This window comes from Cannabis sativa, chromosome 2 (assembly GCF_029168945.1).
Source record: "Cannabis sativa cultivar Pink pepper isolate KNU-18-1 chromosome 2, ASM2916894v1, whole genome shotgun sequence".
NCBI classification, from domain to species: domain Eukaryota; kingdom Viridiplantae; phylum Streptophyta; class Magnoliopsida; order Rosales; family Cannabaceae; genus Cannabis; species Cannabis sativa.
In genome coordinates, this window is record NC_083602.1 from 31,372,360 (window position 1) to 31,399,035 (window position 26,676).

Consider the following 26,676-nt stretch of genomic DNA (forward strand, 5'->3'; position numbering starts at 1 on the left):
TGTAATTTTAACTAAAAAAAAGTATTTTTATAAATAAAAATTTAAAATATTAAAATTGAAAATAAAATATTAAAAAAGAGTGGATTTTAAAAAATTCACCAAAAAAAGTTTGTACCCACCCACCACCACCACCCTATAAAAAATTTAATTTGACCATAACATCTTTTATATTTGATCTTTTGATTTCCCTTTTGTCAAATTATATATTAAAAAAGAAACCTTAATAATTTACTATATAGTGTCGTAATACATGACTAATCTGTATGAATGAAGTCATCAATGATCACACACACACTAAAATCCTAGGATAACAAAAACAATGAATTGAATGCTTTAACCCTGTTTCACCGCCTCATATACTTACAAGTATTCCATATATATAGGAGTCCCAAGTTTCCATTTTAGTACACAAGAACAACACACAACAGACAATAAGACTACTTAGAAAAATCCAACCCCAAATAACCAACTATGGCGCAAGAGAAAAGTGTCAATATTCCAAGAGTGAAATTGGGAAACCAAGGATTGGAGGTAAATTCTAGAACCCATCAAAATCTTTACTATGAACTTTTCATTTTGTTCAGATTTAAAGTTGTGATGAAGTTCACAAACTACAAAACCATAAATTTTAGCTAAAACCCAGTTGGAAATTATATCAAATACTGATTTTACAGGTTTCAAAGCTTGGATTCGGATGTATGGGACTTACCGGAGTCTACAACGCACCAGTCCCTGATGAGGTTGGCATATCAATAATCAAATATGCCTTCAGCAGAGGAATAACATTTTTTGACACCTCAGATATCTATGGAGAGAAGTCTGCTAATGAAATTTTGGTTGGCAAGGTATACTTAATTTGTTTAAATCCAAACATATTCGTATCTTAAAATATTGTTATTTCTCGGTACTGAATCAAATTTATTGTATAGGAATATTGATGTTATGTATACATATATAAATTAAATTAAGGTCAAATATGTTTTATTAAATAATAAAATTACATTTTCTGTATTTATTCCTATTAAAAATTATTTTAAAGTTGGTTATAATAAAAAATAAAATCGTTAAAAATTGAGCTTAGGGTTCTATTTTTATTATTTTAAAAAATATAAAGTATATTTTATCATTTAACAAAACAGAGATTCTAATTTATAATTTTTACAAAATACTGGATTCAAAATAGTATTTACTCTTAAATTAATGATATTTTGCAGGCTTTGAAGGAGTTGCCTCGAGATCAAGTTCAGTTAGCCACAAAATTTGGTATTGTGGAAATAAGAGCTGACCAAATTGAGGTGAATGGAAGTCCTCAATATGTCCGGTCCTGCTGTGAGGCTAGTCTTAAGCGTCTCAATGTGGACTATATTGATCTCTACTATCTGCACCGAGTAGACACAACAATCCCCATTGAGGATACTGTGAGTACATTTTTCATCATATATATTAATATAAAAAAATTTAGCTAGTTCTTGATCATTTACTATTTATATATATGTTACAATTATTATTTGTAGATGGGAGAGCTGAAGAAGTTGGTAGAAGAAGGTAAAATAAAGTACATTGGATTATCTGAGGCTAGCTCAGACACAATAAGAAGAGCACATGCTGTTCATCCCATCACTGCCATACAATTGGAATGGTCTCTTTGGACTCGTGATATTGAAGAACAAATCATCCCACTTTGCCGGTATTTAATCTATATTTTATGAGATTATTATAAGTATCGATTAATTAACTTAAAATAGTAATTATTGATTGATTAGTTTTGGTTAAAATGTTAATTAATGACAGTGAACTTGGAATTGGGGTAGTTCCATATAGCCCTCTTGGTCGTGGATTTTTCGGTGGCAAGGCAGTTGTGGAGAGTCTACCTCCAAATACTTTTCTGGTATAGTACCATAAATATTAAAGCTTCCTAAGAAGATAAATCCACCTGATATTTACTTATTATGTCACTTTGTGTCTATTTTTTTTTTTTTTTAATTTATCTAATACTGGTTATTGTTTGTATCGCTGAATGTAAGTTTTTATGAACCGGCCAACCAGAATAACTCGCCCAAATCAAAGTAAATAACTCAAAGAAAAATATAAACTGAAAAACTTAACGAAATATAACTTATCTAATTTTTATATTAGACGGATTGAAAATAATACCAACCCATATCCGAACTAACCCGACTAATCCAACTAAAATATTTATATATATTATATCTAAGTTATATATAATATAATCTATATACATATTTATTAAAAAAAATAAAAAATTGAAACCACAATATTTTTTTTACGGTAATAAATTTAAATTTTAAATTTAATTTATATATTTATCTTATTATCACAATTAAATAAAATATAATAATTGAATGTGAAAAAAAATAAATATTAGTGCTCGATTTGGGCGAGTTAATCTGACTGGCCGGGTTGAAGTTTAATGTTTTGTTAATTGAGCGGGTTGCATTTAAACTTTTATAACTTTTTGAGTTGAATAAAATGTAGCATAAACCGACTAAACTGAGTGACATACTACTTATTATTATTTGTTTTGAATATGTAGGAATCACACCCTAGGTTTCAAGGAGAAAATATAGAGAGAAACAAACTCTTGTATAATCAAATGGAGAAGATGGCTCAAAAATATGGATGTACGATTCCACAATTGGCACTTGCCTGGGTTCTTCATCAAGGTGATGACGTGGCGCCTATTCCTGGTGAGACAAACTCATTCATTATGCCACTATTTGTATATTAATTAGTAGCAAAAGTAAGTTAACTAAGCTTGTTTTGTTGATTAATATTGTAGGTACAACTAAGACAAAGAATCTCGATGATAACATTGGATCATTAAGAGTGAAACTGAGCAAAGAAGACTTGAAGGAGATTTCTGATTTGGTAGCCATCAATGACGTGGCAGGTGATAGAATACAAGATGCTTTTATTCGTTGTTCATGGAAGTTTGCAAATACACCACTTAAAATTGGGAATTGAAGAAAAAATGCCATTGTTAAATATTCTGTCTCACACTTCAGCAGAGTTTCAGTCTCAGATATAGTCTGTTTTGTAACAATAGACACTGCTAGCTCATGCACTTTCCTTCCAATAGCTTCTTCTCTTTTCTACATTATGTTTTGTTTCTTTGTTCAGAAACATCAATTTATACTACTTTTTAATTGTGAATTTACTATTTTGTACAACTTATTGTCTAAATTTATATTTACAAACATATTTATATCCTGTAAATGTAAGAAATTTAGCTGTCATGTATATGAATTAATTAATTCTAGCTTCAAAATCATACTTAAACAACATGAGTTAAATCAAAACAAACTAATCAAGAACAAAACTAGCAAACACATATCAAACCAGAAACATAAACACCAAGATAAATCTTGATAGCTTCTAGACACAACAAGAAACGAGAATTATACTGGTTCAAATCCCAAGTTCAATGTGAATTTTGTCCTACTCCAGTTTAAAAGCACGACCACCAATCTTTATTTGATGAGAATAAGAGTTATCAATCGTAGAAGCTACAAAAAAATAATCACAGTGAATCTTCTATGGTGTAATCAGGGGCGGAGCCAGAATAATATATTAGGGGGGGCCATTAATTTATCCTTGTGTGAAAATTCTGTATCAAATATATTTTTCATATAATTATAAAATAGTTTTAATACAAAAATACATTAAACAAATAGATTTAACACCTAAAAATTCCATATCATGCACTCAATAATAATAATAATATAAATCATATATATAATCAAGCAGGGATGGACGCAGTAAAAAAAAGTGTGGGGGCTATAGCCCTCACTAAAAAAAAATAGTGTTAAAAAAAATTAAATATCTTCTATTTAATTAAATAATTATACAACAAAATAGTAAAAAGTCCCCACAAAATAATTATAATTTTAATGTAAAGTAAATAAAAAATATATTTATAATAATTAAGCCCCCACTGATCAAAAATTCTAGGTCCGTCACTGTAATCAAGTAAGATAATTCTTGTAAAAAAAATCTTAAAATTTGTATTTTGAATTTTATAAGCACAAACTTGATATACATACAAAAATAAAATATTGTATTACAAAACAAATGAAGAAATATAATATCTCAATTTTTTTTATAAAACAACAAAAATTAATCACAAGTTATTACATATAAAAGTTTAAATTCTTAATAATGCTTTATTGCTTTAATAATATATAATATCTATTGTATATGTTTTTCTTCTTTAATTATTTTTTATTACTTGTATGTTGCATTGTATTTTAACTTGTGTACATTTGTAGTAAAAATATTAAAATTAATTTTAGATCAATTATTCTTAAATATTAATTTACTTGACATTAAAAGAATGTAGATCTCACTACAAAATACATTATAAATTTTAGGTATATAATTAGAAATTAGATTAAAATGTGTGTACACAATTATCAATAAAAATTTAATTTTGAAAAGTCAAAATACAGTAAAATAATAACATAGATGGAAGATCACTAAATGAAAATAAGTACTCTATACTATGTATTGAAAAAGTATTGTAATTGTATCCATAAAATTCAGGGGGGGCCACGGCCACCCAATGGTATAATGTGGCTCCGCCCCTGGGTGTAATCCATCAACACTCATTAACTCACTAACCCGAGCCAACATAATCATCAATGTTGCTCAATACAATTTCTCAATCACAACTCTTTATCTCTTAGATATCTCTCTCACGTTCACACTCTAACTTCTCTCTACAGTGTTGTCTCTCTCCGTTTTTTGGTTGAGTCTTCTTTTTGTTGTTCTTATGAAATGAGATGAGTAGCTCTCTTTATATAGGACAATGGATCCAATATATTTGCTATCATTTTTTACAATTAAGTTAGTTAATGAACAACTAACTAACCGAATCTTGATTAGGAGTTTAAGGAATTATACCACAATTAATTCTACCTTATTTCTTCAAGCATTAACAAGTTGTGCACATTTGTCCTATGGAGGCAGTAGTACTTTCATGTGTAGCTTCTTAGCAACTAAGGTTGAGTAAGTCCAAGGAATGCTTGAATTTACTGATAGGTAACACGTTAGTGCCAATATCAGCAGGGTTCTCTTCTAACTTTATTTTCTCCGGCTCGATTACTTCTTCTTCTACATTCTCCCTTATTAAAAATAACCAAATATTAATGTGTTTTGTCTTCTCGTAATAAACCGAATTCTTACACAAATGAATCGAAGATTGGCTGTTAGAATATACCCTTGTCCTTCCAACTATAAGCTTCAACTCCTTCAGAAATCCTTGTAGCCATATTGCTTTTTTGAATACCTCTGTGGTCGCGATGAATTCTGCTTTTGTAGTTGAAAGTCCTACTACGAATTGGATCTATGACTTCCAACTAATACAATCTCCATTAGTTTGAAACACATATGAGGTAGTAGACCTCATAGTATCCTTGTTTTATGCATAATCAACATCCACATATTCTTTTAAAGTTACTTTAAAACTCTCTTGTAAGTCAATCTAATATTTGATGTCCCTCTCAAATATCTCATCAGCCATTTGAGTGTCTTCCAATGGTTTATCCCAGGATTTGACATGAACCTACTCAATATACTTAAAGCATGAGCAATGTAGGTCTTGTGCTAACCATGACATACATGAGACACCCCAAAGCCATTGCATATGGAATTTTTTCCATCTCTTCTACTATCATAGGACTTTTCTCCTTGGTTAATACAAATTGTCCTCCAAGAGGTACTAAAGTGCTCTTAGAATCTTGCATCTTGAACTTTGTTAGGATCTTCTCAATGTAGTTCTTTTTCTTTAGGTGCATTACTCCATCACTCTTAGATCGATGAACTTCTAAACCAAGTATCTTCTTTACTTCTCCCAATTCCTTCATGTCAAATTCTTCCTTGAGTTTATCTTTAATTCCTTTGATCACTGCCTTGTCTTTACCCATTATCAACAAGTCATCTACTTAGAGTAGAAGATAAACAATTGTTAACTCTTCTAGGTGCTTGAAATACAAATAGTGATTGAACTTGGACCATGTGAAACCAATCTTCTAAACATAGCTGTTAAATTTATTGTTCTATTGTCTTGGAGATTGCTTAAGGCCATATAGGGACTTTTTCAACTTAAAAAACCAACTCGTTTCCATCTTATTCCACCTAAAATACAGGTGGTTGCTCCATGTATATCTCTTCTTCTTCTATATAACCATTTAGAAACATAGTTTTGACATCAAGTTGCTCCACTTCTAAACCTTGTTGAGTTTCCATTGACCACATAAGTCAAATGGTCTTATACTTCACTATAGGTGAGAATACCTCAGTGTAATTTATCACATCCACATGAGTGAAATCTTTGGAAACTAATCTTTTGTTGAATCTTACTAGCTCATCCTCTATCACCACTTCTTTAGCCTTTAGAATCCATTTGAATAATATCACATTCTTGTCCTCAGATCTTAGAACCAAGACCAAAGTCTTGTTCTGTAATATCCCGAAAAATATACTGATATTTTAATTGGACATATTTTATTAAATATGTGATTATATGGATATTAAAGTAGGCTTATAATCCTACTTAAAGCTAATTACGAGTTGATTAGGAAATATGAATTAATGAATAATAAAGCGTAATTTATTAATTACGGAGATTGTATTGGAATATGTGGGTATCGTAGATACCATAATTTGAATAAAATATTTTCGGGCCTGCGATTGTGGAATTTGACAGAATGGTCAGAAATGTCACGATGGTTGAAATTGTGTTATATTGGAATTATACCGGATTAGGTTAAAATGTTGGAAAGTATGTTTGATCAGGAAAGTTAGAAAATGACCAAAATACCCCTAGAATGTGTTTAGTTTAAGTTTAGGGGGGAAGGGTAAAATAGTCATTTTACCATGTATAATTTTAGTTTTGTCTTATGTGAATTTTCTTAATCTTTTGTTGGCTGAATTAAAGATAAACCTTAGGTTTATTCTTTGTTTTTTTTTTATTTAAGGGTAGGAATTTAAATTAAAAACCAAAAAGATGAAAGAAGGATATTTATATATTTTCTCTCTCTTCCTCTCTCTCGAAAATCCTAAGAAACCAGCTGAAAACTAAGTTTTTCTTCTTCAATCAACCAAGTCTAGGTTGGATTAAGTTACTTCTAAGTGCTGCCCAAGATTGAAAGGTGAGTTTCATGTTCTTGACCTTGAATTTCCGTGGTTTAGATTAAGCTTTGCTTAGGGTTAAGTCTAATTTCTGAGCTGTGATGTTTTGGTGAGTTTAGAATGTGTTTGGAGATTGGATTTAGAGTATGCTTAGGCTTGAATCAGTTGGGGTTAGTGGCTGCTTGCTTTGCTTTGGTTAAGGTGAGGTTTATTAAGTCTAATTTCATTTGATTATGCAATTTTGATTGAATAAATAAATTGTTGTAAATTGATGGTTGGAATATGTTGTATTTGTGATATTGAATTGGTCTGGAGCTGTTGGGCAGGTGTGGTTGAGTTTTGGTTCGAGTTTGGAGAGAAAACTCAAGATTGAAACCCTGCCAGAACCGGTCGACCGGTTGGTTCTGGTGTAGCAGAACGGGTTGACCGGTTTAGGCAGCAGGGGGAAATTTTCAGTTTTCTTCATGGCCGGTTTTAGGGCTCGGGGTGATTTCCGTATTTGGGATAGATTGTTTAAGAGTTGTAAAACTTATTTTGGAGCTAATGGAAGATAGGGTTTACCGATTATGGGAATTAGGGTTATTTCCAGAATGATTGATTTAAGTTATTTATTAAATGTTGTTGTCGTGATATAGGACTCGGGATCGTCAAAGCTTTGATTCCACCTAGGTCAGCATGTACGCTAAATTTCTGGACTGAGGTAAGAAAAGTATTAAATACTGTATAAGGTTAATGTTATGATTGTTACAGTTTCGATTAAGATCGAAATCTTGTTATACGTTGTTGTGACTTAATCCTAATCGAGGTTAACGATATGTATTGGATTTGACTCGATTATGATCGAGGGAAGTATTATGAAACGATTATTATCGTTTGACTCAATTATGATCGAGGGAAGTATTATGAAACGATTATTATCGTTTGACTCGATTATGATCGAGGGAAGTATTATGAAACGATTATTATCGTTTGACTCGATTATGATCGAGGAAAGTATTATGAAACGATTATTATCGTTTGACTCCATTATGATCGAGGGAAGTATTATGAAACGATTATTATCGTTTGACTCCATTATGATCGAGGGAAGTATTATGAAACGATTATTATCGTTGTGGCTCGATTATGATCGAGTAAAAGAAACAGTTATTACCGTTATGAATAATTACTCTTGAAACCGCGGATAGGTTTCTTACTTATCGTTGCGGTATCGGGCAACGATAGTGACATATATAGCTCGTGGGTAACGAATGGTAAGGGTACTTTATGAAGTGCCGGGATTGTGTGATTACGAGGTTGTGAGATGGATTAAGTGTATTGTTATATGATGAGTTGTAATTGAACATATTATGTTATAATGTGACTGAACAAATGTTATATTGCTTGTGAAGTTAATCACTTTTCTTGTAATGATGCATGATTAGAGTGCTTTATGAAGTACTGAAATTGAGTGGATATGTAATGTGTGAACTGGAGTGTCTTATGAAGCATTGAAAGTAAGTGTTTGCAATACTATATGATTATGGTGTTTTATGAAACACTGAGGTTATTGGTTATGTATAACTATAAATACTCTTAATTTTGTAATAAGTTTGCTTGTATAAACGTTGAGTTGTATATGTACGTTGAAAGAGAATGATCTCTTGGTATGTATAACATGTGGTACTATAATTGGCTATTATTTTCCATGATTTTCTTTATCTAGTAGCTTTTCTTGCTGAGTCACTGTGACTCACGGGTACTTCATGGTGCAGGTAAGAAGATTAGCAGTTTTGTTCAGCCATGGGTCAGAGGTCTTCCAGCAGTGTACATATCAACCGTGTTGTCTTGGCTCTCGTAAAGCAGGATCAACCCTTTTCTAAGATTTGATGTATAACCTAATCTTGTTCAAATGGATTTGTAATTAGTTGTAAAAGAATTTTATTAGCAGGGGATCCCCATATTACGGCAGTATTTAAAAATGAAAGTCTTATGTTGAATTTAATTAAAGGTTTTAATTAAACCACACTTTTCCAAAAATTATAGATTAGTAATAATAAGTTTATAAAAGCACACACGTGGCGTCCCTTATAGTCAGGGCGTTACATGTTCTTTCTAAGCGAGCTTAATTCATCATCCACAAATCGAGACCACTCCTTGTTCTTTCCATTTCAAGCCTCTTCTATACTCAATAGTTATAGTATGTCACACTACTGGGTCTATTGATAAAACATAAGCAATCAGATAAGCCTCTACAAACCTTGCTAGAATATAAATTTTTCTTCTGGTTCTATCTCACAAGTTGATAGTCAGACAAATATGGTTGTTCCTCATTCTCATTTGGAGTTGTGCCTGTGCTGTCATTCTTCTCACTTGGTTCAAATCCTTTGAGCTTGATTTCAAACTCTGTTAGATATTTCCTCTTGCCAGATGAATCTGCATCAGGTAACACACTGCCCTTCTCGGCTTTCAAGTGAGGGAAATTATTTTCATTAAACACAACATTTCTAGAAATTATCACCTTAGTTTTCCCATTCTGGTTTATGCAGATTCTATAACCTTTTGTGCCTATAGGATAACTTAGAAAAGTGCATTTGACAGATCTAGCCTCAAGCTTATCATTGGATTGATGTGCATATGTTGCACATCCAAACACTCTCAAGTGTTTCAAGTTTGGTATCTTCCTATACCACTTCTCAAAGGTGTCTTCAAGTCTATGACTCTATTAAGGCTCCTATTATCAAGGTAATAGGCAGTAGCTAATGCCTCTCCCCAATAAGGCTATCTCAAGCCCAAACTAAGAAGTAAATGCCTCACTTTGTTCAAAAGGTTTCTATTCAGATACTCAGCAACTCCATTATGTTGTGGAGATTTCACAACTGTCCTATGCCTATTTATCCCATGCTCATTACATAATCTATCAAACTCAGTGTTGATGAATTCTAGACCATTATTGGATTTAAGTGTCTTAACCTTTAAATTTGTTTTGTTTTCCATCTAAACTTTTCATATCTTAAATTTTTCTACATACTCATCTTTGGTCTTAAGTAAATAAGTCCAAACACATCTACTAAAGTCATCAACAATAGATAGGAAGTATTATTTACCTAAAAGTGTTGGGATTCTACTTGGCCCCCAAATATCAACATGCACATACTCTAGGACTACCTTTGTGTTGTGAGTTGCTGATGTGAACTTTATCTTGTGTTTCTTACTATTAACCCCAAAAGTTAGCGTTGTTAACTCTCAAGATTGGTTGACTAATAATCACGAGATTATTAAGAATGTGCTTAGGGAATTGCTCCAAAGGCATAGTAGTGCATGGTCATTCGACATGCGCATACTCAAAGTCGCTCGACCATGGCCTGAGAGATGTCACTCGGTCATGGCTTGAGAGATGTCGCTTGGCCATGCCTTAAAAGATGTCGCTTATCCTTAGCTTGAAGATGTCACTCGGCCATGACTTGAGGAATGTAGTCAGCCATGGCTTGAGAGATGTCACTCAGCCATGCCTTGAAGGATGTCAATTGACCTTAGCTTAAAGATGTCACTTGACCATGGCTTGAGGAATGTCACTCAGCCATGACTTGAGAGATGTCACTCAACCATGCCTTGAAGGATGCTACTTGGCCTTAGCTTGAAGATGTCACTTGGCCTAAGCTTGAACGGTTTGTCCATGGCTTGAGGAATGTCACTCGGCCATGCCTTGAAGAATGTCACTCGGCCTTAGCTTGAAGATGTCACTTAGCCATGGCTTGAGGAATGTCACTCGACCATGTCTTGAAGGATGTCACTCGACCTTAGCTTGAAAGATGTCACTCTAACATAGCTTGAGAAAAAGCCACTCAACATGATACTTCCACGATGACATAACAATACATAGAAAATTTTTCCTAAGTAAGGGAAATGAAGGTAACAAGGGTATGATCACAAGGACAAAGCGTGCATCCAGGAAATGTACAACCACATCCTCTACAAGCTTTAAGGGAGAAAAGGTACACATAGTGGATGCACCACACCTCCAAGTGTTGACTTCCTACCTAAGAGTGCAAAAATCCATTACCCGTGAAACTTGGTTCTGCCTGACACTAGAAAAAGGTACCAGGGGTGAGGCTTCCACCTGTAACGTCCAGCTCATGGATGTCTTGTTGTTCCTTGGGACCACAATTGTATCCCAAGCCATTAGAGCCTATAAATGTTGGGTTTTGTGCCCTAAATAAAACCCATTTCAATATAATTAGATTTACTAATTAATAAAGATCAGAAATCATTTTTATGTTGCATGGTTCACATGATTTATTTCATGATTATAAATTCTATTAGGTCCAGAACATATGTATTTGTTCATGATTATAGTGTTGTCAGCACAGTGGAATATAGTCATGATTATATGTTCAAAAGTTTAAATTCCCTGATTTGTCAGTTCACTGGGTTTAGACTGGCATGATAATCAACGATAGGTATACTTACACATTGGATAAGTGTTATGTATTTTCCAGGGCATTGGCAAAATTTACCAGTATCGGATGTATGGAGTATACATTGGAAGGGACCGATATTGAACTTTGATTAGATATGATAAATTTACCGTAATATCTATTCAATTCAATATTACTTAGTTGATCCTAGATCAAATGATCTTAATCCTGACATGCTTAGGTTAAATCTCAGGAGTGTTATTCATGTTCTTTGATTTGTTAGTTAAGCCTACTTTTTGGTCAGGGTGATACGTACATTTTGGGAACATGATAGTACAATTGAGTGGGAGCGCTAAACATAGATATGGAATCTATAGCTTCTATAGGTATTTAGAAGTGAAACGATGATTTCCTTCGAGCTTGGATAAAAAGAGATTAATGATTGAGATCTCATTTTAATGATTATATTATTTCACTAAAATATCATTTATAGGTGGCCAAGTGTTTTAAGGATACAATACATTAAAATGGTGTAACGGTAATTTTATCACTATGCAATGTAGATCATCTACAAAGGATCATTGATTATTGGGATTATAACAATGGATAATTAATAGCGTATCTATATCGTGGAACATATAGAGCGTTCTATGTAACTGAGAGTACAATTCCAAGCTCTATGGTGGATGCAATGAGGAATTGATAAGTTAGTGGATTTACTTTGTAAATTCTAGATCTGCTTATTGGAAGCTCGGTTATATAGGCCCATGGTCCCCATACAAGTTGAGACTATACTGCTTGTAAGACCCAGTTAATTGATTTTAGTTGATCAATTATAATTCTATAATCAGACTATGTCTAGTTTATGAATTTTCACTAAGCAAGGGCTTAAATGTGAAGAAAAGAGATCATAGGTCTTATTTATTAATTAAGAGACTTTATTAAGTCTAATTAATAAATATATTAAATGACAATATTATTTAATAATTAAGTTTTAGTTAATTAAATAATTTGGAATTGGCATTTAAGTGGTTAAATTGGAAAATTGGCATTTTTGAGATAATAAGATGGGAAAATGACAAAATGGCAAAATTGCAAAGTGGGGCCCATTATCCAACCCATGGCCGGCCACTATGCATGGATTTTACCATTTATTTTTCTATTGTTTTAATGTTAATTAAATCTAACCTAAACCTAGGTAGTTACCTATAAATAGATAGTGATGACTCACAAGTAGAGGCCAGCTTTGTACACCTTTTCCTTGTGGAGTTCTGGTTCCCTTGGTCTAATGAAAGCTCCCTTGGTCTGAAAGTCACCTTTTGGCTGGCTAGCTTGTGCCCAGATCCTGGCCGGCCATACAAGCTCATCCTGCCTGGCCTATAGACTTCCCTTGGTTTGCCAGACATGTTGGTGCAGCTCCTTGACAACTCGCTTAACTCCTTTCGCTTGATGCTTGACGATTTTGCCATACCTTGTAAGGAGACCTTGTCTTGTTATTGGCAAGGCTGTGTTCCACATGTACTCTATCTTAGCTTACGAGGACATCTCTTGTTAGGTAGATAAAATTTAGAATAACAATAATGATGGTAGTGAGGATGATAGTAAATTGAATAGTATCTAAAACATCATATGAGTTACATTAAAAAAATGTAACCTTAAGGTATCTTAAACAATAAAATAACATAATATAGCCTAAAAACATAAAAAAGAAACAAAAAAGTTTCTTAATATTAGTCGTCCTTTTTTAGAGACAGAAAAATATACGGTTCTCACATATTAAAATAGTCATGTTATTATTTATATATGTGTAAAATTTTAAAATAAATTTTTTAATAAAAAAGTAACCAATTGATATCTTATTCACATCAAAAGCAACTAAATTGTTGCTTTTTTCAAAACTCCCAAAAAATAAAAAATTTCTGAAAACTGTTATAAATATTAATAATTATGTGGATGCCCAAATCTTTTATTTATTACCATTAATTGTGATCATTCCTCTTTTTCTTAGTTTCCCTTTTTCTTAGTTTCTTAATATTTCACTCTTGTATTTGTATAAATAGGGGTTCACCTCATTGGAATAAACAACTCAGAAATTCTCATTCACTTTCTCTTTCTCTCTTCATCTTCTTCTTCTTTCTTCTCATCTACTTTATATTATTTTATAACACGTTATCAGCACGAGTCTCTGCCCAAGCTTCAAGCATGAGTCTCTGCCCAAGCTTCAAGCATGAGTCTCTGCCTAAGATCTAATGTAAGTATTTTGTTAGAGTTCTTGAATTGTTTCAAAGTCACGATACACTAAATATATATTTATATATATACTCATCTGACTGAAACAATTTCAATGATCTTTTTTTATTTTATTTTTATTTATATATCTATATATTATATATGTATGTATATATTTATTATTGATTTCATATATATATATATAATATTCTTATCATTCATAATATTTACAATATATGTGTGCTTATGATATGATAGAGAAAATCTATATAAATTATACATATATCCAGAAGATTATGTATCATCGATAAAATATTGCATATATCCTAAAGATTATGCATCATCGATAAAATATTGCATATATCCTGAAGATTATGCATCCTCGATAAAATATTGCATATATCCTGATGATTATGCGTCCTCAATAAAATCTTGCATATATCCTGAAGATTATGCAAACGTAATATTCATTATATAGTTGATGGATATATAATGAAAGAGATGAATACATATTTATATATATGTTCTTGTATTCTTTGAGGACAATGAAAAGTAATCTAATATCGATATAGATTTTGACAAACATTTCCTGAAGTAAATGTTTTATATTTATCGAAGAAAAAAAATGATTGTATTTATGTGAATACAACTAAAGAATCATTAAAAATGATTATTATTGATGCAATTTTATAGTGGGTTTTGAATACCCAAAAAGAATGTTAAGAAAATTGCATTGAAACATTAAAGTATAAGAATAACAATGAGCATGACTAATGTTATTTAAATACATGAGGCAGTATTTATTGTTCATCATTCCCTGCAGAAAATGATACGAATTGAAGTCAATCACTTTTAAAGATTCCTCGTATTAGTCATATTATTATACATTGTTATTACTTGCAATGTTGGAAATTATTGAATCTGACATATGTTAAAGATTAAATTTTGCATACATCTTGGAGACTATGCAAAAATTGCATTCATATATTCTTTGAATATCGTAAAAGAAATTGTTGAATAATTTCTTATATTTTTTATGGGTGAACAAGTAATAAATTTTTAAGAAATTTATAATAATGTTCTACTTGTTCAACGTCATTCCCCGAAGTGAATGTAATGATTTTAAATAATCAATGACATTATTTACTACTCAAATATTTCTAGAAAAAGTGGAAACAACTAAAAGATGAGATACCACACATAATCAAGTGCCAATCTTGCAAACTTATTTACAAAGTTATTACCAACATCAACATTTGAGAAGACGGCAGACAAGATCGAAATTCGTCGATTAGAAGATCTCCACAAATGCCTAAATGAGGGGGAGTTAGTTTACACTATACTCTTTTTCTTTGATCAAGTTTTTAGCAAGATTTTTAATAAGGCAGTTATTATGGACATCCAAGGGGGAGTGTTATAAATATTAATAATTATGTGGATGCCCAAATCTTTTATTTATTACCATTAATTGTGATCAATATTCCTCTTTTTCTTAGTTTCCCTTTTTTCACTCTTGTATTTGTATAAATAGGGGTTCACCCCATTGGAATAAACAACTTAGAAATTCTCATTCACTTTCTCTTTCTCTCTTCATCTTCTTCTTCTTTCTTCTCATCAACTTTATATTATTTTATAATTTTATAACAAAAACGAGATTTTTCCAATTTTTTCTATTTTCGGTAAGTTTTGAATTTCGGTATGTATGCTGATGTGGCACAACAATATTTGTACAAATAATTTTTTTAAAGATATTTTTATAAATAAAATTAATTTTAGGTATAATATTAAAAAAACCTAAAAATAAATTTATAGGATTAAGTGTTACTTGGATTAAAAAAAAAAAAAGTGTTACCGTACCAACCATTAAATTTTAAGTGTTTTTCTGCTAATATCCTTCATTGAAAAAGTACAATCCAGTCGTCAAATAATGTCATTGACTTTCTATTTAAAAATAGAGTAAATATGAAGATTATATTATATTATCAAATTTCCCTCAATAAGCACCAGTGGTCTAGTGGTAGAATAGTACCCTGCCACGGTACAGACCCGGGTTCGATTCCCGGCTGGTGCAGCTGTTTTGTTGTTGGGACTTTTTTCTTTTTCTTCTTATTTCTTTCTCTCTCTATATGTCTTTTTTCGTAAATCTACCTGGCCTGCAACGACAAATGACAGTCCTTTGCTTCGTCAGTCTTCCTACTTATACTAATGCTTTGACAAAAGAACTTTGAATTTTGAAAGATGGGTGATGATAACAAGCTCCAGATTCCAAGAGTTAAACTGGGCAATCAAGGACTGGAGGTAAAAATTCCATTTCAATTTCTTCTCTCTCAATTTATTTTCATCCATATTTGTGTACATTTCATATTTGTTTGACTTTCCATGTGCAAATTCTTACAATTTTTTTTTAACCTTTCTTTAATCTTACTCACAGGTGTCAAAGTTGGGATTTGGATGTATGAATCTGAATGGAGTTTATAAAGCCCCTGTTTCTGAAGAGGAAGGAATTTTGGTGATAAAACATGCATTTAGCAAAGGCATCACTTTCTTTGACACTGCTGACGCTTATGGTGAAGACTCTGCTAATGAAGTTTTAGTTGGAAAGGTGTGTAATTTTCTTCCATCATGTGTTAAAGCTATATTATTGTCCCAGCAAGAATGTAATTGAGGCTTTAGTGTGTTAAGAATGTATTCTTGTGATGTTTTAGGCCTTAAAACAGTTACCAAGAGAAAAAGTACAATTATCTACAAAGTTTGGTATAGCTGGACTGGACAGAGAAACCCTTTCAGTGATAGTGAGAGGTACCCCTGAATATGTACGGTCATGCTGTGAGGCTAGCTTGAAGCGTCTTGATGTTGATTATATTGACTTGTATTTTCAGCATAGAGTTGACACATCAGTGCCCATAGAAGACACTGTCAGTGATTCATTTTCTTACTACTTCATTTGTAAATTTCATTAAGATATCCTATTTAGCTCGAAGAGTTTATAATTGTGTTATGTGTGTTTGGAGTGTAGATGGGTGAGCTTAAGAAGCTTGTGGAAGAGGGGAAAATAAAGTACATTGGGCTATCTGAGGCCAGCCCAGACACCATAAGAAGGGCACATGTTGTTCACCCCATCACTGCCTTACAAATGGAGTGGTCGCTTTGGAGTCGTGATATTGAGGAAGAGATCATTCCCCTTTGCAGGTTTGCTTGTTTAGATTAGATTATGAAATGCCTGCTTTTATTCGAAATTGTAATGTTAAGCCTTGTAATTAGTTATTTTGTTAGTTCATGTTCCTTATTGTTTATCAGTTGTTATTTGAGTGCCTTGTGTTCTTGTTCTTGATTTGTTACTGATTTTTCTTGTATTAATTCTCCTTTATACATAAAATAGCTTCATAATTTAACATTTGACACCATTTTTATGCAGGGAACTAGGCATCGGAATAGTTCCATATAGTCCTCTAGGGCGTGGCTTCTTTGGGAGTAAAGCAATCAATGAAAATGAGCTGGGAGATGGACTTTTGGTACAAAAAGAAGTCTTGTCTTTGTTATGTCAATTCTAATACAAAGTGATTTTAGTATAAATGTCGTAAGCATTTGAACTTCCAATGATTTCTGTTATGGCTATAGGCTTCACACCCTCGGTTTCAAAGAGAGAACTTGAGCAAGAACAAACAACTTTATGATCGAATCGAAACCCTTTCAAGAAAGCACCAATGTTCTCCAGCTCAACTAGCTCTTGCTTGGGTTCTTCAACAAGGGAATGATGTTGTACCTATCCCTGGTGAGTGCTTTCCAATGAGTCCTTTCCTAGTTGGACTAAAGTCTAATATGTGTTAAGTCTCTGAGCTAGAATCTAAACGTGCCTGGTTTTAAATTCTTCAGGGACAACTAAGATTAGGAACTTGGATGATAATATTGGCTCAGTGAGTGTGAAACTAACAGAACAAGACCTGAAAGAAATATCTGATGCTGTGCCAGTTGAAGAGGTTGCAGGTGGTAGAGAACATGAGATTATACATAAAATATCTTGGAAATTTGCCAACACTCCTCCTTTCCCAAAAGGATATGAGGTCTCTACTTAGAGAAAATACCTTGGTCCATTTCACTTGGATTATAAATTTGTTTTGTATTGTATGCATGGACTTGTATGAAAATAAAGAATACTCGAATGGTTCTTGACTTTCTTAATCTAAATGGGATCTAATTAAACACTTTGGCTTCACTTGTTTTTATAAATTAAATTGTGTGATGTATGATCATGTGTGGTTTTTTTTTTATTTTCTTTGAAAATAAGAATGATTTATTTTATAGAATTCTTCATTTCTACCGTTTAATTATTGTTATTGTTATTGTTATGTTTTTGTAAGGTTCTTCATTCCTAGTTACATGCTGAAGACTATGAAAATCATCAAATTAAAATAAAATAAATTATTAAGATAGTAGGTCATGTTTAACATAGTTTTATATAGGGGTGTTCATCTGATCTAATTCGTACTATTTTGTTTATAGTGCATCCGATTTGTATTAAGTGTAGATTTTATATTTTAGATTCAATCTAATCTACAAAAATGCAGGATCGGGTATTTTAGATTGGTTACTTTTTAATATTAAATTATTTAATATTTATTAAAAATATATATATAATTTTTACCTAACTGACAATAAAATACAACAAATTATTGTTGTTTTATGTATCCAACAATAAATTAAAATAAATAAAATAGAAAATAACAAATTCAAAGCAAAAAGAAAAAATTGCATGTACAGTAGAACCTCTATTTAAGACTACTCTATTTAAGAATAACTTTTAATTTGTTATAAAAAAAATCAAGTCCCAATTTGGGCCAGTTATAAATAAGAATAACCTTTAAATTATAATTAATTGTACATTTTTTAAGTCCCGTATTACCAAAGTATACTTCTATATAAGAATAATTACATCTTAATAAAATATATACATGTATTTTGTAAATTTATTTATGTAAAATAAATAATTTTATTTTTAATTATAATACATGTATGAATATTATATTTACTCTAAAATATTTCCATTATGATATAGTATTAATGATTATTTATTATTATTATTGTTACGTTGATATTTTTTGGTTTTTTAATTTTTTTTTTCTAGTGTAACTCTATTTAGTTATGACCTCTCAATTAGAATATAATTTACTTGGTCCCAAGTGTATTCTTGGATAGAGGTTTCATAAAGAAAAGTTTAACTATGTTTTAAATTATATTTTCTTTATAAATATGAATAGAATATATATTTTATATATTATGTTTTGAAATATATTTGCATTGTATGTATTAAATTTTTTAAATTGCTACTTTTACAATAAAATATTAGTTGTATATATAATTTTTTAAAATATATCTAAATATGTGTGAATTGAATTGGATCGGTTACTTTTACATGTTAATCAACATCCAATCTGCATAGATTTCATATTTTAGATCCAATCTAATTTGCAAAAGTGTAGACTGGATCAGTTATTTTGAATTGGTTACTTTTTAATATTAAATTATTTAATATTTCTAAAAAAATAGATATATATATATATTTACCTAACTGATAATAAAATACAACAAATTATTGTTGTTTTATGTATCTAACAACAAATTAAAATAAATAAAATAGAAAATAACAAATTCAAAGCAAGAAGAAAAAATTGTATGTATAAAGAAAAGTTTAACTTTGTTTTAAATTATATTTTCTTTATAAATATGAATAGAATATACATTTTATATATTATGTTTTTAAATATATTTGTATCGTATGTATTAAATTTTTTAAATTTCTATTTTTTACAATAAAATATTAGTTGTATATATAATTTTTCAAATATATCCAAATATGTGTGAATTGAATTAGATCGGTTACTTTTACATGTCAATCAACATCCAATCTGTACAAGAGCGAATTTTAGATTTTCCAATTCAATCCAATCCAATCTGTACAAGTACATATATCTGCATTTTACAAATTGGGTTCGATTGAATCGTGCGGATTGGATTGAATTTGGTATTTTATGAATACCCCTAGTTTTATATATATAAGACCCGGTTAACCTCACATACCACTTTTTTGTGTCACCGGTGCCGCATTCAATTTTGGTCGTTGATTGTGATTAAAATTGATTGTCTTTGTAATCCAATGGTAACTAGATCAATTGATTAAATAATATTATGTTTAGGTGCTAATACAGGGGGTAAGGGATAAAAATAATATCGAGAGTATAAAAGTAATTTTAGTCATAATAACTATGGTAGAACTAATGAAATGATGTGACAGGAACAATATGGAACACATTGTTTCATTAAAGGGAATACCGAGAAAGTGGAGTAGAGCTCAGGAAGCTCAGAGAACAGAGTAGAGCTTGGAAAATTAAAGAACAAAATTTGCGAAATTTGAAGGGAAAAAGCAAAGAGGAAAGTGCATGCAAGGATATGAAGAGAACAAGTCCATGTGGACCAATCCGAACGAGAGAAAGAGAAATATTCAATGGTCATTCCCACCTATAAATAGAAGACACCATTGTTAAAAAATGCATAGATTCTTAACCACACCAAACTAGCTCAAACTGTAACGTCCCTGCTTCAAGCCTCTATTGGGCCCTTACACCCACAGAATCATAGCTCTTATACACGAGTACGTCACTATAGTTGCTTCCTGGAATGACGACTGATCCTACAGACTAACACAAGTGTTTCTAATGTGCTTTGTCCTCACTCGCACGCTTTTTGGAAAAACTTCCCATGAGGTCACCCACCCAGAAATTTCCCCAAGTCAAGCACGATTAACCATGGAGTTCTTTCGTGATGGGCTACCAAAAAACAAGATGCACCTTATTGATATATGTAGTACTAGTCAATCTATTTAAGCCCTCTTCAACTATGTAGTCCCATACCTACATAGTCTCGAAATCAAAATCATCCCACTTGACCTTCCCCAAGCTATGTGGGATTGCACAGCTTACTCGATATTTCCCCTTACGATCACAAGACTACTGACTGTCACAATCACCCCCCTTACGGGGTCTGACGTCCTCGCCGACCACACTTTCGGCTGAGTCAAGGCTTTGATACCAAACTGTAACACCCTAACAATTAGGCACGCTACGACAACTAATAATATAACCCGCTAAACCAGGATTACTAGAAATAAGAGCGGAGAAATTTAAACTTTAAATTAGCTACGGAATGAGGAATGAAAATAAATAACTTGTAATTATATAACTTATAAAGCCTACCAAAAGATTACATGCATTTCATGATCCCGTTAAAATTTTCACAAAACATTACAAGTTACTTTTACATGCCGACCTAGGTGGCAAAACTCGAGTATACAAAATACGTCCACTGGTAGACCCAACCCGCTTGGTCTAGTATGGCCCGAACATGTACAATCCACCGCCGAGCCCTCGCACTCATGGCTAATCACAAATAGATTTACCTTTTCCTGCACAATGAAGAGCCCGTGAGCCAAGCCCAACAAGAGAGTAAAAGATAACAATAATATTATGCAATATAAATATTCAAAATTTATATAAATACTGATGCCACCACATCTACTGTCTATATATTATAGAATTACGTGTTGCTCTCACACGTCTATTTACAATAAGGCTTTAGATTGGTTTATCTCGATTCTGATTACCGAGTCTAACCTAATTATGCCTTGTCCGCGTAATTCTTTATTTCAACTTATATAACATAGCATTGCATTCAAATCATTTAATCACTAGAGTAATAACCCTAGGTCATATAACCGCTCACTTTAGAGTAATAACCCTAATCACGGTTCCTTATTTAATTACAATCATAATATCAAATATGAGCGCCACCACACTTAACTCTACATGTTAACTATTGTCTTACCTGGTATTCCAAGTATGTAGAGATTCTAAATCCCTGAGTGCTCCTGAATAAGTACCAGTAATCCTAGTCACAAATTCCTGGGATTTCAAAATTACAGTTAATCCTAAAAGTCACTTTCACATAATCATATAATTGCATTCCAATTACAATTAGGCATATAGAGCTCGAAACAAGCTTTCCAACGATATACGGAATGTTCCAAATGGAGTTTGGATTCAAGAGTTACAAACAGAATAAGTTTAACACAATCTTCCCAGAAAACCCCCTAGCGGGCCGCGACACTCACAAGCCATGCCGCGACTTCTGGGTAACAAGCCCAGAAATTCCAACCTAGCAGGTTGCGACATGCAAAACCCATACCGCAACACTTGGGTTAAAAACTCGAAAAATACCAATTTTCAACCTACTCGAATTGTACCCAAAAACCAAAGCAAGCCACAACAAAGCATGCATACTTTCAATTCAAAATCCAAAACAACTCGTAACTAATATTAACAACAATTCTAGGCCAAACAAAGCCCAATAACAAGATAAGAACAAGAATTACAAGTCCAAATCATCCATACTAAAATTACACTTAACTCAAGCTTAAAAACTCAAGCATCAAAACCCCAATTGTGAACCCAAATTTTAGAATATTAACCCAGAAATTAAGCTTCAATTTCATAATTTCAAACCACAATTTCAACCTTAAAATCACACAAAATAATATAGATGCATATCGTTGGGTTTTGTGCCCTAAATAAAACCCATTTCAATATAATCAGATTTACTAATTAATAAATGACAGAAATTATTTTTATGTTACATGGTTCACATGATTTATTTCATGATTATGTTTAATGTATAAATTCTATTAAGTCTAGAATGTAAATATATATATATATATGGAAGAGGTTTCAATGGTTACATTTTTATTGTAACCATAATGGTTACATTTTTTTAAGCCATTGGATTATTATTTAATGGTTGTGATTAATTTGGAAATTAAATAAAAATAAATAAAAAATAACTTGTAACCTAAAAGTAACCTAATCATTTATTTCCTTATAAAACTTTAATTAAGATTAATTATATTTTAAAATTAAATTAATTATAATTATTAATTAATTTTTTGTAATTTATTACTATATAAGGATCTTTTAGCAATTTATTTTTTTTATACTTAAATTATTTAAAATTTTATAGCAAAGTTTTTTATAATTTAAAATTATACACATATAATTTCATAATTTAAATTTTATTATTCTTGTAATCTTAATTTTAAATTATTACACATAATTATTTAATTTTTTTTATTTAAATATTTAAAAAGTAAAAAATGAAATAAGTTGAAGGATTTTTTAGAAAAAAAATGGCTGCACTTGTTATCGATTGATTAGCTTGAGGCCTCATACTTAGTTCATATAATTGTAACAAAATAATTAAATATCATTTAAAAATAATTAATTATTTGAAAATTTATTATAAGAAGAGAATTTTAATTTGTGTCAAAAGAAGTTTAATTTTTGTAAAAAAAATAAATTTTTTTGCAAATATTATAATTAAATGGCTTAATTATTAAAATAATTCAAGTAAGGATTTAAATATAAATATTAATTACTAAAAAAGGTCTTGTTAAATATTTAATTAATTATTTTAAGAAAATAGTTAATTATAATTAAATAATTCTAAAAAAGGAATGTCTATTTAATTAATTATTTTAAGAAAATAATTAATTACAATTAATTAAATCTAAAAAATAAAAGTCTACCTATTAGTAATCTGCTATTACAGGTTAAAGAAAAATGTAAGCATATGGTTACAATAAAAATGTAACCATTGAATAGTCACCCATATATATATATATATTTGTTGATGATTATAATGTCGTCAGCACAATAAAATATAATCATGATTATATAATCAAAATTTTGAAAAGGAATATTGATTATTGTTAGTATTAAACTTAGGGCCATTTATTGCAATTTCTTTAAAATAAATAAAAGTAAGAATACATCTTATTTTTTAAATAAAAATAATAAATAAATAAATAAAATTAAAAATTAAAATATTAATGTAATAATTGAAAAAAAAAAAAAAACTTAATATAATAAAATGAATGTGTATTGACTACCAGTTTACTACCATCAAATATTCATTACCACCTAACTCGAACACTGCCAGCCTCAATTTCCACTATCCAACGTGCTTGGGATTTAAGAGGCAAAAAACAAGAAGACTTTAACTTAAAATATTGAACGATCGAGGGAACAAAATACTGAAATCAAAATAAGATAGACTCCAAATGGCGGATGATAACAAGCTCCAAATTCCAAGAGTTAAACTGGGTATTCAAGGACTTGAGGTAAGCCCCATTTCAATTTCCTTTCTTCTCATAAACTTTTTCTCTGTAGATTGGATCTTTTTTTTCTTTTTGAGTGCAAAAGAGCTCTAAAGATGCTCTTTTTTTTTTTTTTGCATTAGTATTCTCTAATTTCAGATAATAAAAACCATTGTGAGTTGTTCAGGTGTCAAAGTTGGGATATGGGTGTATGGGTCTAACTGGTGTCTACAACTCTCCTGTATCTGATGAGGAAGGGATCTCATTGATCAGATATGCATTTAGCAAGGGGATCACTTTCTTTGATACAGCCGATATGTATGGAGCTCATTCTAATGAAATTCTAGTTGGCAAGGTACATAAGTTCTCATTTTTAGTGAATTTATTACGAAAAAAGAAACTGAAATGGGAATTGCTAGAGTAGATATGCCATAAGCATAATTGAGTTGATACTCATACACCCCATAATCATATTGTATTAGTGTGATTAAATCCTTGTTACCATAATATGTCTAGGCTTTGAAGCAGTTGCCAAGAGAAAAAGTTCAATTGGCCACAAAGTTTGGCATAGCAGGAATGGGCAATTCAGGTATGATTGTAAAGGGTACCCCTGAGTATGTTCGGTCATGTTGTGAGGGTAGTCTGAAGCGTCTTGATGTAGACTACATTGATCTCTATTATCAACACAGAATTGACACATCAGTTCCCATAGAAGATACTGTAAGTGACACTCTTACTTTTACATACAAACCTTCAGAAAAAGGTCCTTTAACCTTTTTGCTATTATCATATAAGTATCTTCCAATTAATAGCATTTTGCTGTCAGTACTGTAAGAGTTAGATTGCTTATGTAATGAAAATTCACAAATTTAGATGGGTGAACTGAAGAAACTTGTTGAAGAGGGGAAAATAAAGTATATTGGGTTATCTGAAGCCAGCCCAGACACCATAAGAAGAGCACATGCAGTTCACCCCATCACTGCCTTACAAATGGAGTGGTCTCTCTGGACTCGAGACATCGAGGAAGAAATTGTCCCACTTTGCAGGTTTTTGTTCAGATTCTGAATTGTCTCATTAAATTTTGTCATCTCATTTTGCTTTTGTTCCTGTTCAAAATGGAAAATGCAAAGACAAGTTTTTAGATGGTTTGTTTTGTAGCTTATTTTCTCTATTTTGTGTAATTGTGTTGGTTGTCCCTTGGTGTAATTCTAACCCTTTATTTTCAATTGCTTGAGTGAACTAAGAAGGTAACCTTGATGTTTCAGGGAACTAGGCATTGGGATAGTTCCATATAGTCCTCTTGGTCGTGGCTTCTTTGGGGGCAGAACAGCTGTTGAAAGTTTACCAGAAAATAGTTTATTGGTAAAGATTCTATCTTTAAATTATGTGTGATGAAAGACAGTTGGTAAACTCCATTGATGCCAAATTCTCTCAACAATTGAATCACATAGAACCTTGTTTTTTTATTTATGAACTAAACAACATAAATAATAAATCACGGCCTAAAAGCTTCTGATGGACTTCTTTTCTCTGCATAAGATCGTAATGTTTTTCTTTCATTATTCCTTTCATTAGGCATCACACCCTCGCTTTCGAGAGGAGAATTTGAACAAGAATAAGCAACTTTACGATCGAATAGAATCCCTTTCAGGGAAGCACCAGTGCTCTCCAGCACAACTAGCCCTTGCTTGGGTTCTCCAACAAGGGGATGATATTGTACCAATTCCTGGTGAGCGTGCTATTCTCATTCCATTAGTTCTTTCCAAGTTGAATTAGAGTTTAATACGAGGTTAACTTTCTAAGCTATGATATCTTTTTGTAATTTGGAATTTCATCAGGGACAACTAAGATTAAGAACTTGGATGATAACATTGGCTCGGTGAGTGTGAAACTAACAGAACAAGACATGAAAGAAATATGTGATGCTGTACCAGTTGAAGAGGTGGCTGGTGATAGAATTTATGAGAGCATGATTAGTTCTTCCTGGAAGTTTGCCAACACTCCACCAAAAAAGTGACCTTCCTACCTAAGAAAATGCCATTTTGGTATTTATGAAATTTATTATATTTGATCCTTGTAATAAGATTACATGTTTTGGATTGAGAACCATGTTTGGTGTTCTAGCCGGTAGTAGACAACTCTTTCCAATACATAACTTACCAAATATTGTAAGAATATTGGTGTTCAATTAGCGAGCCTATTCCAAGCATTTCTCAAGGAAATCTTGCACCAACTAAACCGCCAATATAATAATGCAAGATTAACAATTTGAAAACCCAACACTATATTTTAGATTATAGAACTTTAATTTTGTCACTAAGTTATCATATGTTGTACAGTATACATTGTAGAATTCTCATGGTTACTTTACTAATGTGGGTTCGGATTCACATAAATTTAGAAATGGGAGTAAGTAAGAAAATGATTCTTCCTCCAATCACTGAAATGTCTGAGGGTAATGATATTTCTAATTTTTATAAAATAAAAAATATAAAGATAATTTTGTCCCACAAAAATATCTCACAAAATAATTACACCTTTTCAAATAAAATAAACAAAATAAATAGTTTATTTCTGTTTCCAAATAATTTTAATAAAAACATAACACAAATAATACTTCCAGTTTTTTTATTTTGAGATTTTCTAATGAGTCCTTTTTATATCTTTATATATTAAAAGTGTCTATCTAACGACAATTAT

The 26,676-nt window shown here is 31.3% G+C and overlaps 3 protein-coding genes and 1 non-coding gene across 5 annotated transcripts; all 4 read left to right on the top strand.

Annotated features, from left to right (window-relative positions):
- Positions 1–330: 330 nt before the first annotated feature.
- LOC115718616 (perakine reductase) lies at positions 331–3,191 on the top strand. Its single transcript, XM_030647430.2, has 7 exons — positions 331–531; positions 675–845; positions 1,215–1,418; positions 1,515–1,687; positions 1,792–1,888; positions 2,555–2,708; positions 2,801–3,191. The coding sequence occupies exons 1-7, from the start codon at positions 472–474 to the stop codon at positions 2,983–2,985; spliced, it is 1,044 nt and encodes a 347-aa protein (XP_030503290.2). The 5' UTR covers positions 331–471; the 3' UTR covers positions 2,986–3,191.
- Positions 3,192–15,778: 12,587 nt separating this feature from the next.
- TRNAG-GCC (transfer RNA glycine (anticodon GCC)) lies at positions 15,779–15,849 on the top strand. The gene has a single exon. It is a non-coding gene; the product is annotated as a tRNA-Gly (tRNA).
- Positions 15,850–15,907: 58 nt separating this feature from the next.
- Positions 15,908–17,980, top strand: LOC115718495 (perakine reductase). 2 transcript variants are annotated; one of them, XM_030647292.2, is made up of 7 exons: positions 15,908–16,076; positions 16,210–16,380; positions 16,484–16,693; positions 16,795–16,967; positions 17,194–17,290; positions 17,397–17,550; positions 17,652–17,980. In XM_030647292.2, exons 1-7 carry the CDS (start codon positions 16,017–16,019, stop codon positions 17,849–17,851), a joined length of 1,065 nt encoding a protein of 354 aa, XP_030503152.2. In that variant the 5' UTR covers positions 15,908–16,016; the 3' UTR covers positions 17,852–17,980. The 2 variants fall into 2 exon arrangements, with proteins under 2 accessions (XP_030503152.2, XP_060966427.1); XM_061110444.1 differs by lacking the exon at positions 16,484–16,693 and having other exon boundaries at positions 15,919–16,076.
- Positions 17,981–23,775: 5,795 nt separating this feature from the next.
- On the top strand, positions 23,776–26,256 carry LOC115720593 (probable aldo-keto reductase 1). Its single transcript, XM_030649740.2, has 7 exons — positions 23,776–24,000; positions 24,164–24,331; positions 24,493–24,696; positions 24,850–25,022; positions 25,242–25,338; positions 25,552–25,705; positions 25,815–26,256. Exons 1-7 carry the CDS (start codon positions 23,941–23,943, stop codon positions 25,991–25,993), a joined length of 1,035 nt encoding a protein of 344 aa, XP_030505600.2. The 5' UTR covers positions 23,776–23,940; the 3' UTR covers positions 25,994–26,256.
- The last annotated feature ends 420 nt before the right edge of the window (positions 26,257–26,676 follow it).

Bases quoted from the DNA above. Each gene is read 5' to 3' on its own strand.
- LOC115718616 (XM_030647430.2), top strand. From the start codon at position 472: ATGGCGCAAGAGAAAAGTGTCAATATTCCAAGAGTGAAATTGGGAAAC. The intron at 1,419-1,514 runs GTGAGTACATTT...TATTATTTGTAG, and splicing joins CAATCCCCATTGAGGATACT to ATGGGAGAGCTGAAGAAGTT. The intron at 1,889-2,554 runs GTATAGTACCAT...TTGAATATGTAG, and splicing joins TACCTCCAAATACTTTTCTG to GAATCACACCCTAGGTTTCA.
- LOC115718495 (XM_030647292.2), top strand. From the start codon at position 16,017: ATGGGTGATGATAACAAGCTCCAGATTCCAAGAGTTAAACTGGGCAAT. The intron at 16,694-16,794 runs GTCAGTGATTCA...TTTGGAGTGTAG, and splicing joins CAGTGCCCATAGAAGACACT to ATGGGTGAGCTTAAGAAGCT. The intron at 16,968-17,193 runs GTTTGCTTGTTT...ATTTTTATGCAG, and splicing joins GAGATCATTCCCCTTTGCAG to GGAACTAGGCATCGGAATAG.
- LOC115720593 (XM_030649740.2), top strand. From the start codon at position 23,941: ATGGCGGATGATAACAAGCTCCAAATTCCAAGAGTTAAACTGGGTATT. The intron at 24,697-24,849 runs GTAAGTGACACT...TCACAAATTTAG, and splicing joins CAGTTCCCATAGAAGATACT to ATGGGTGAACTGAAGAAACT. The intron at 25,023-25,241 runs GTTTTTGTTCAG...TTGATGTTTCAG, and splicing joins GAAATTGTCCCACTTTGCAG to GGAACTAGGCATTGGGATAG.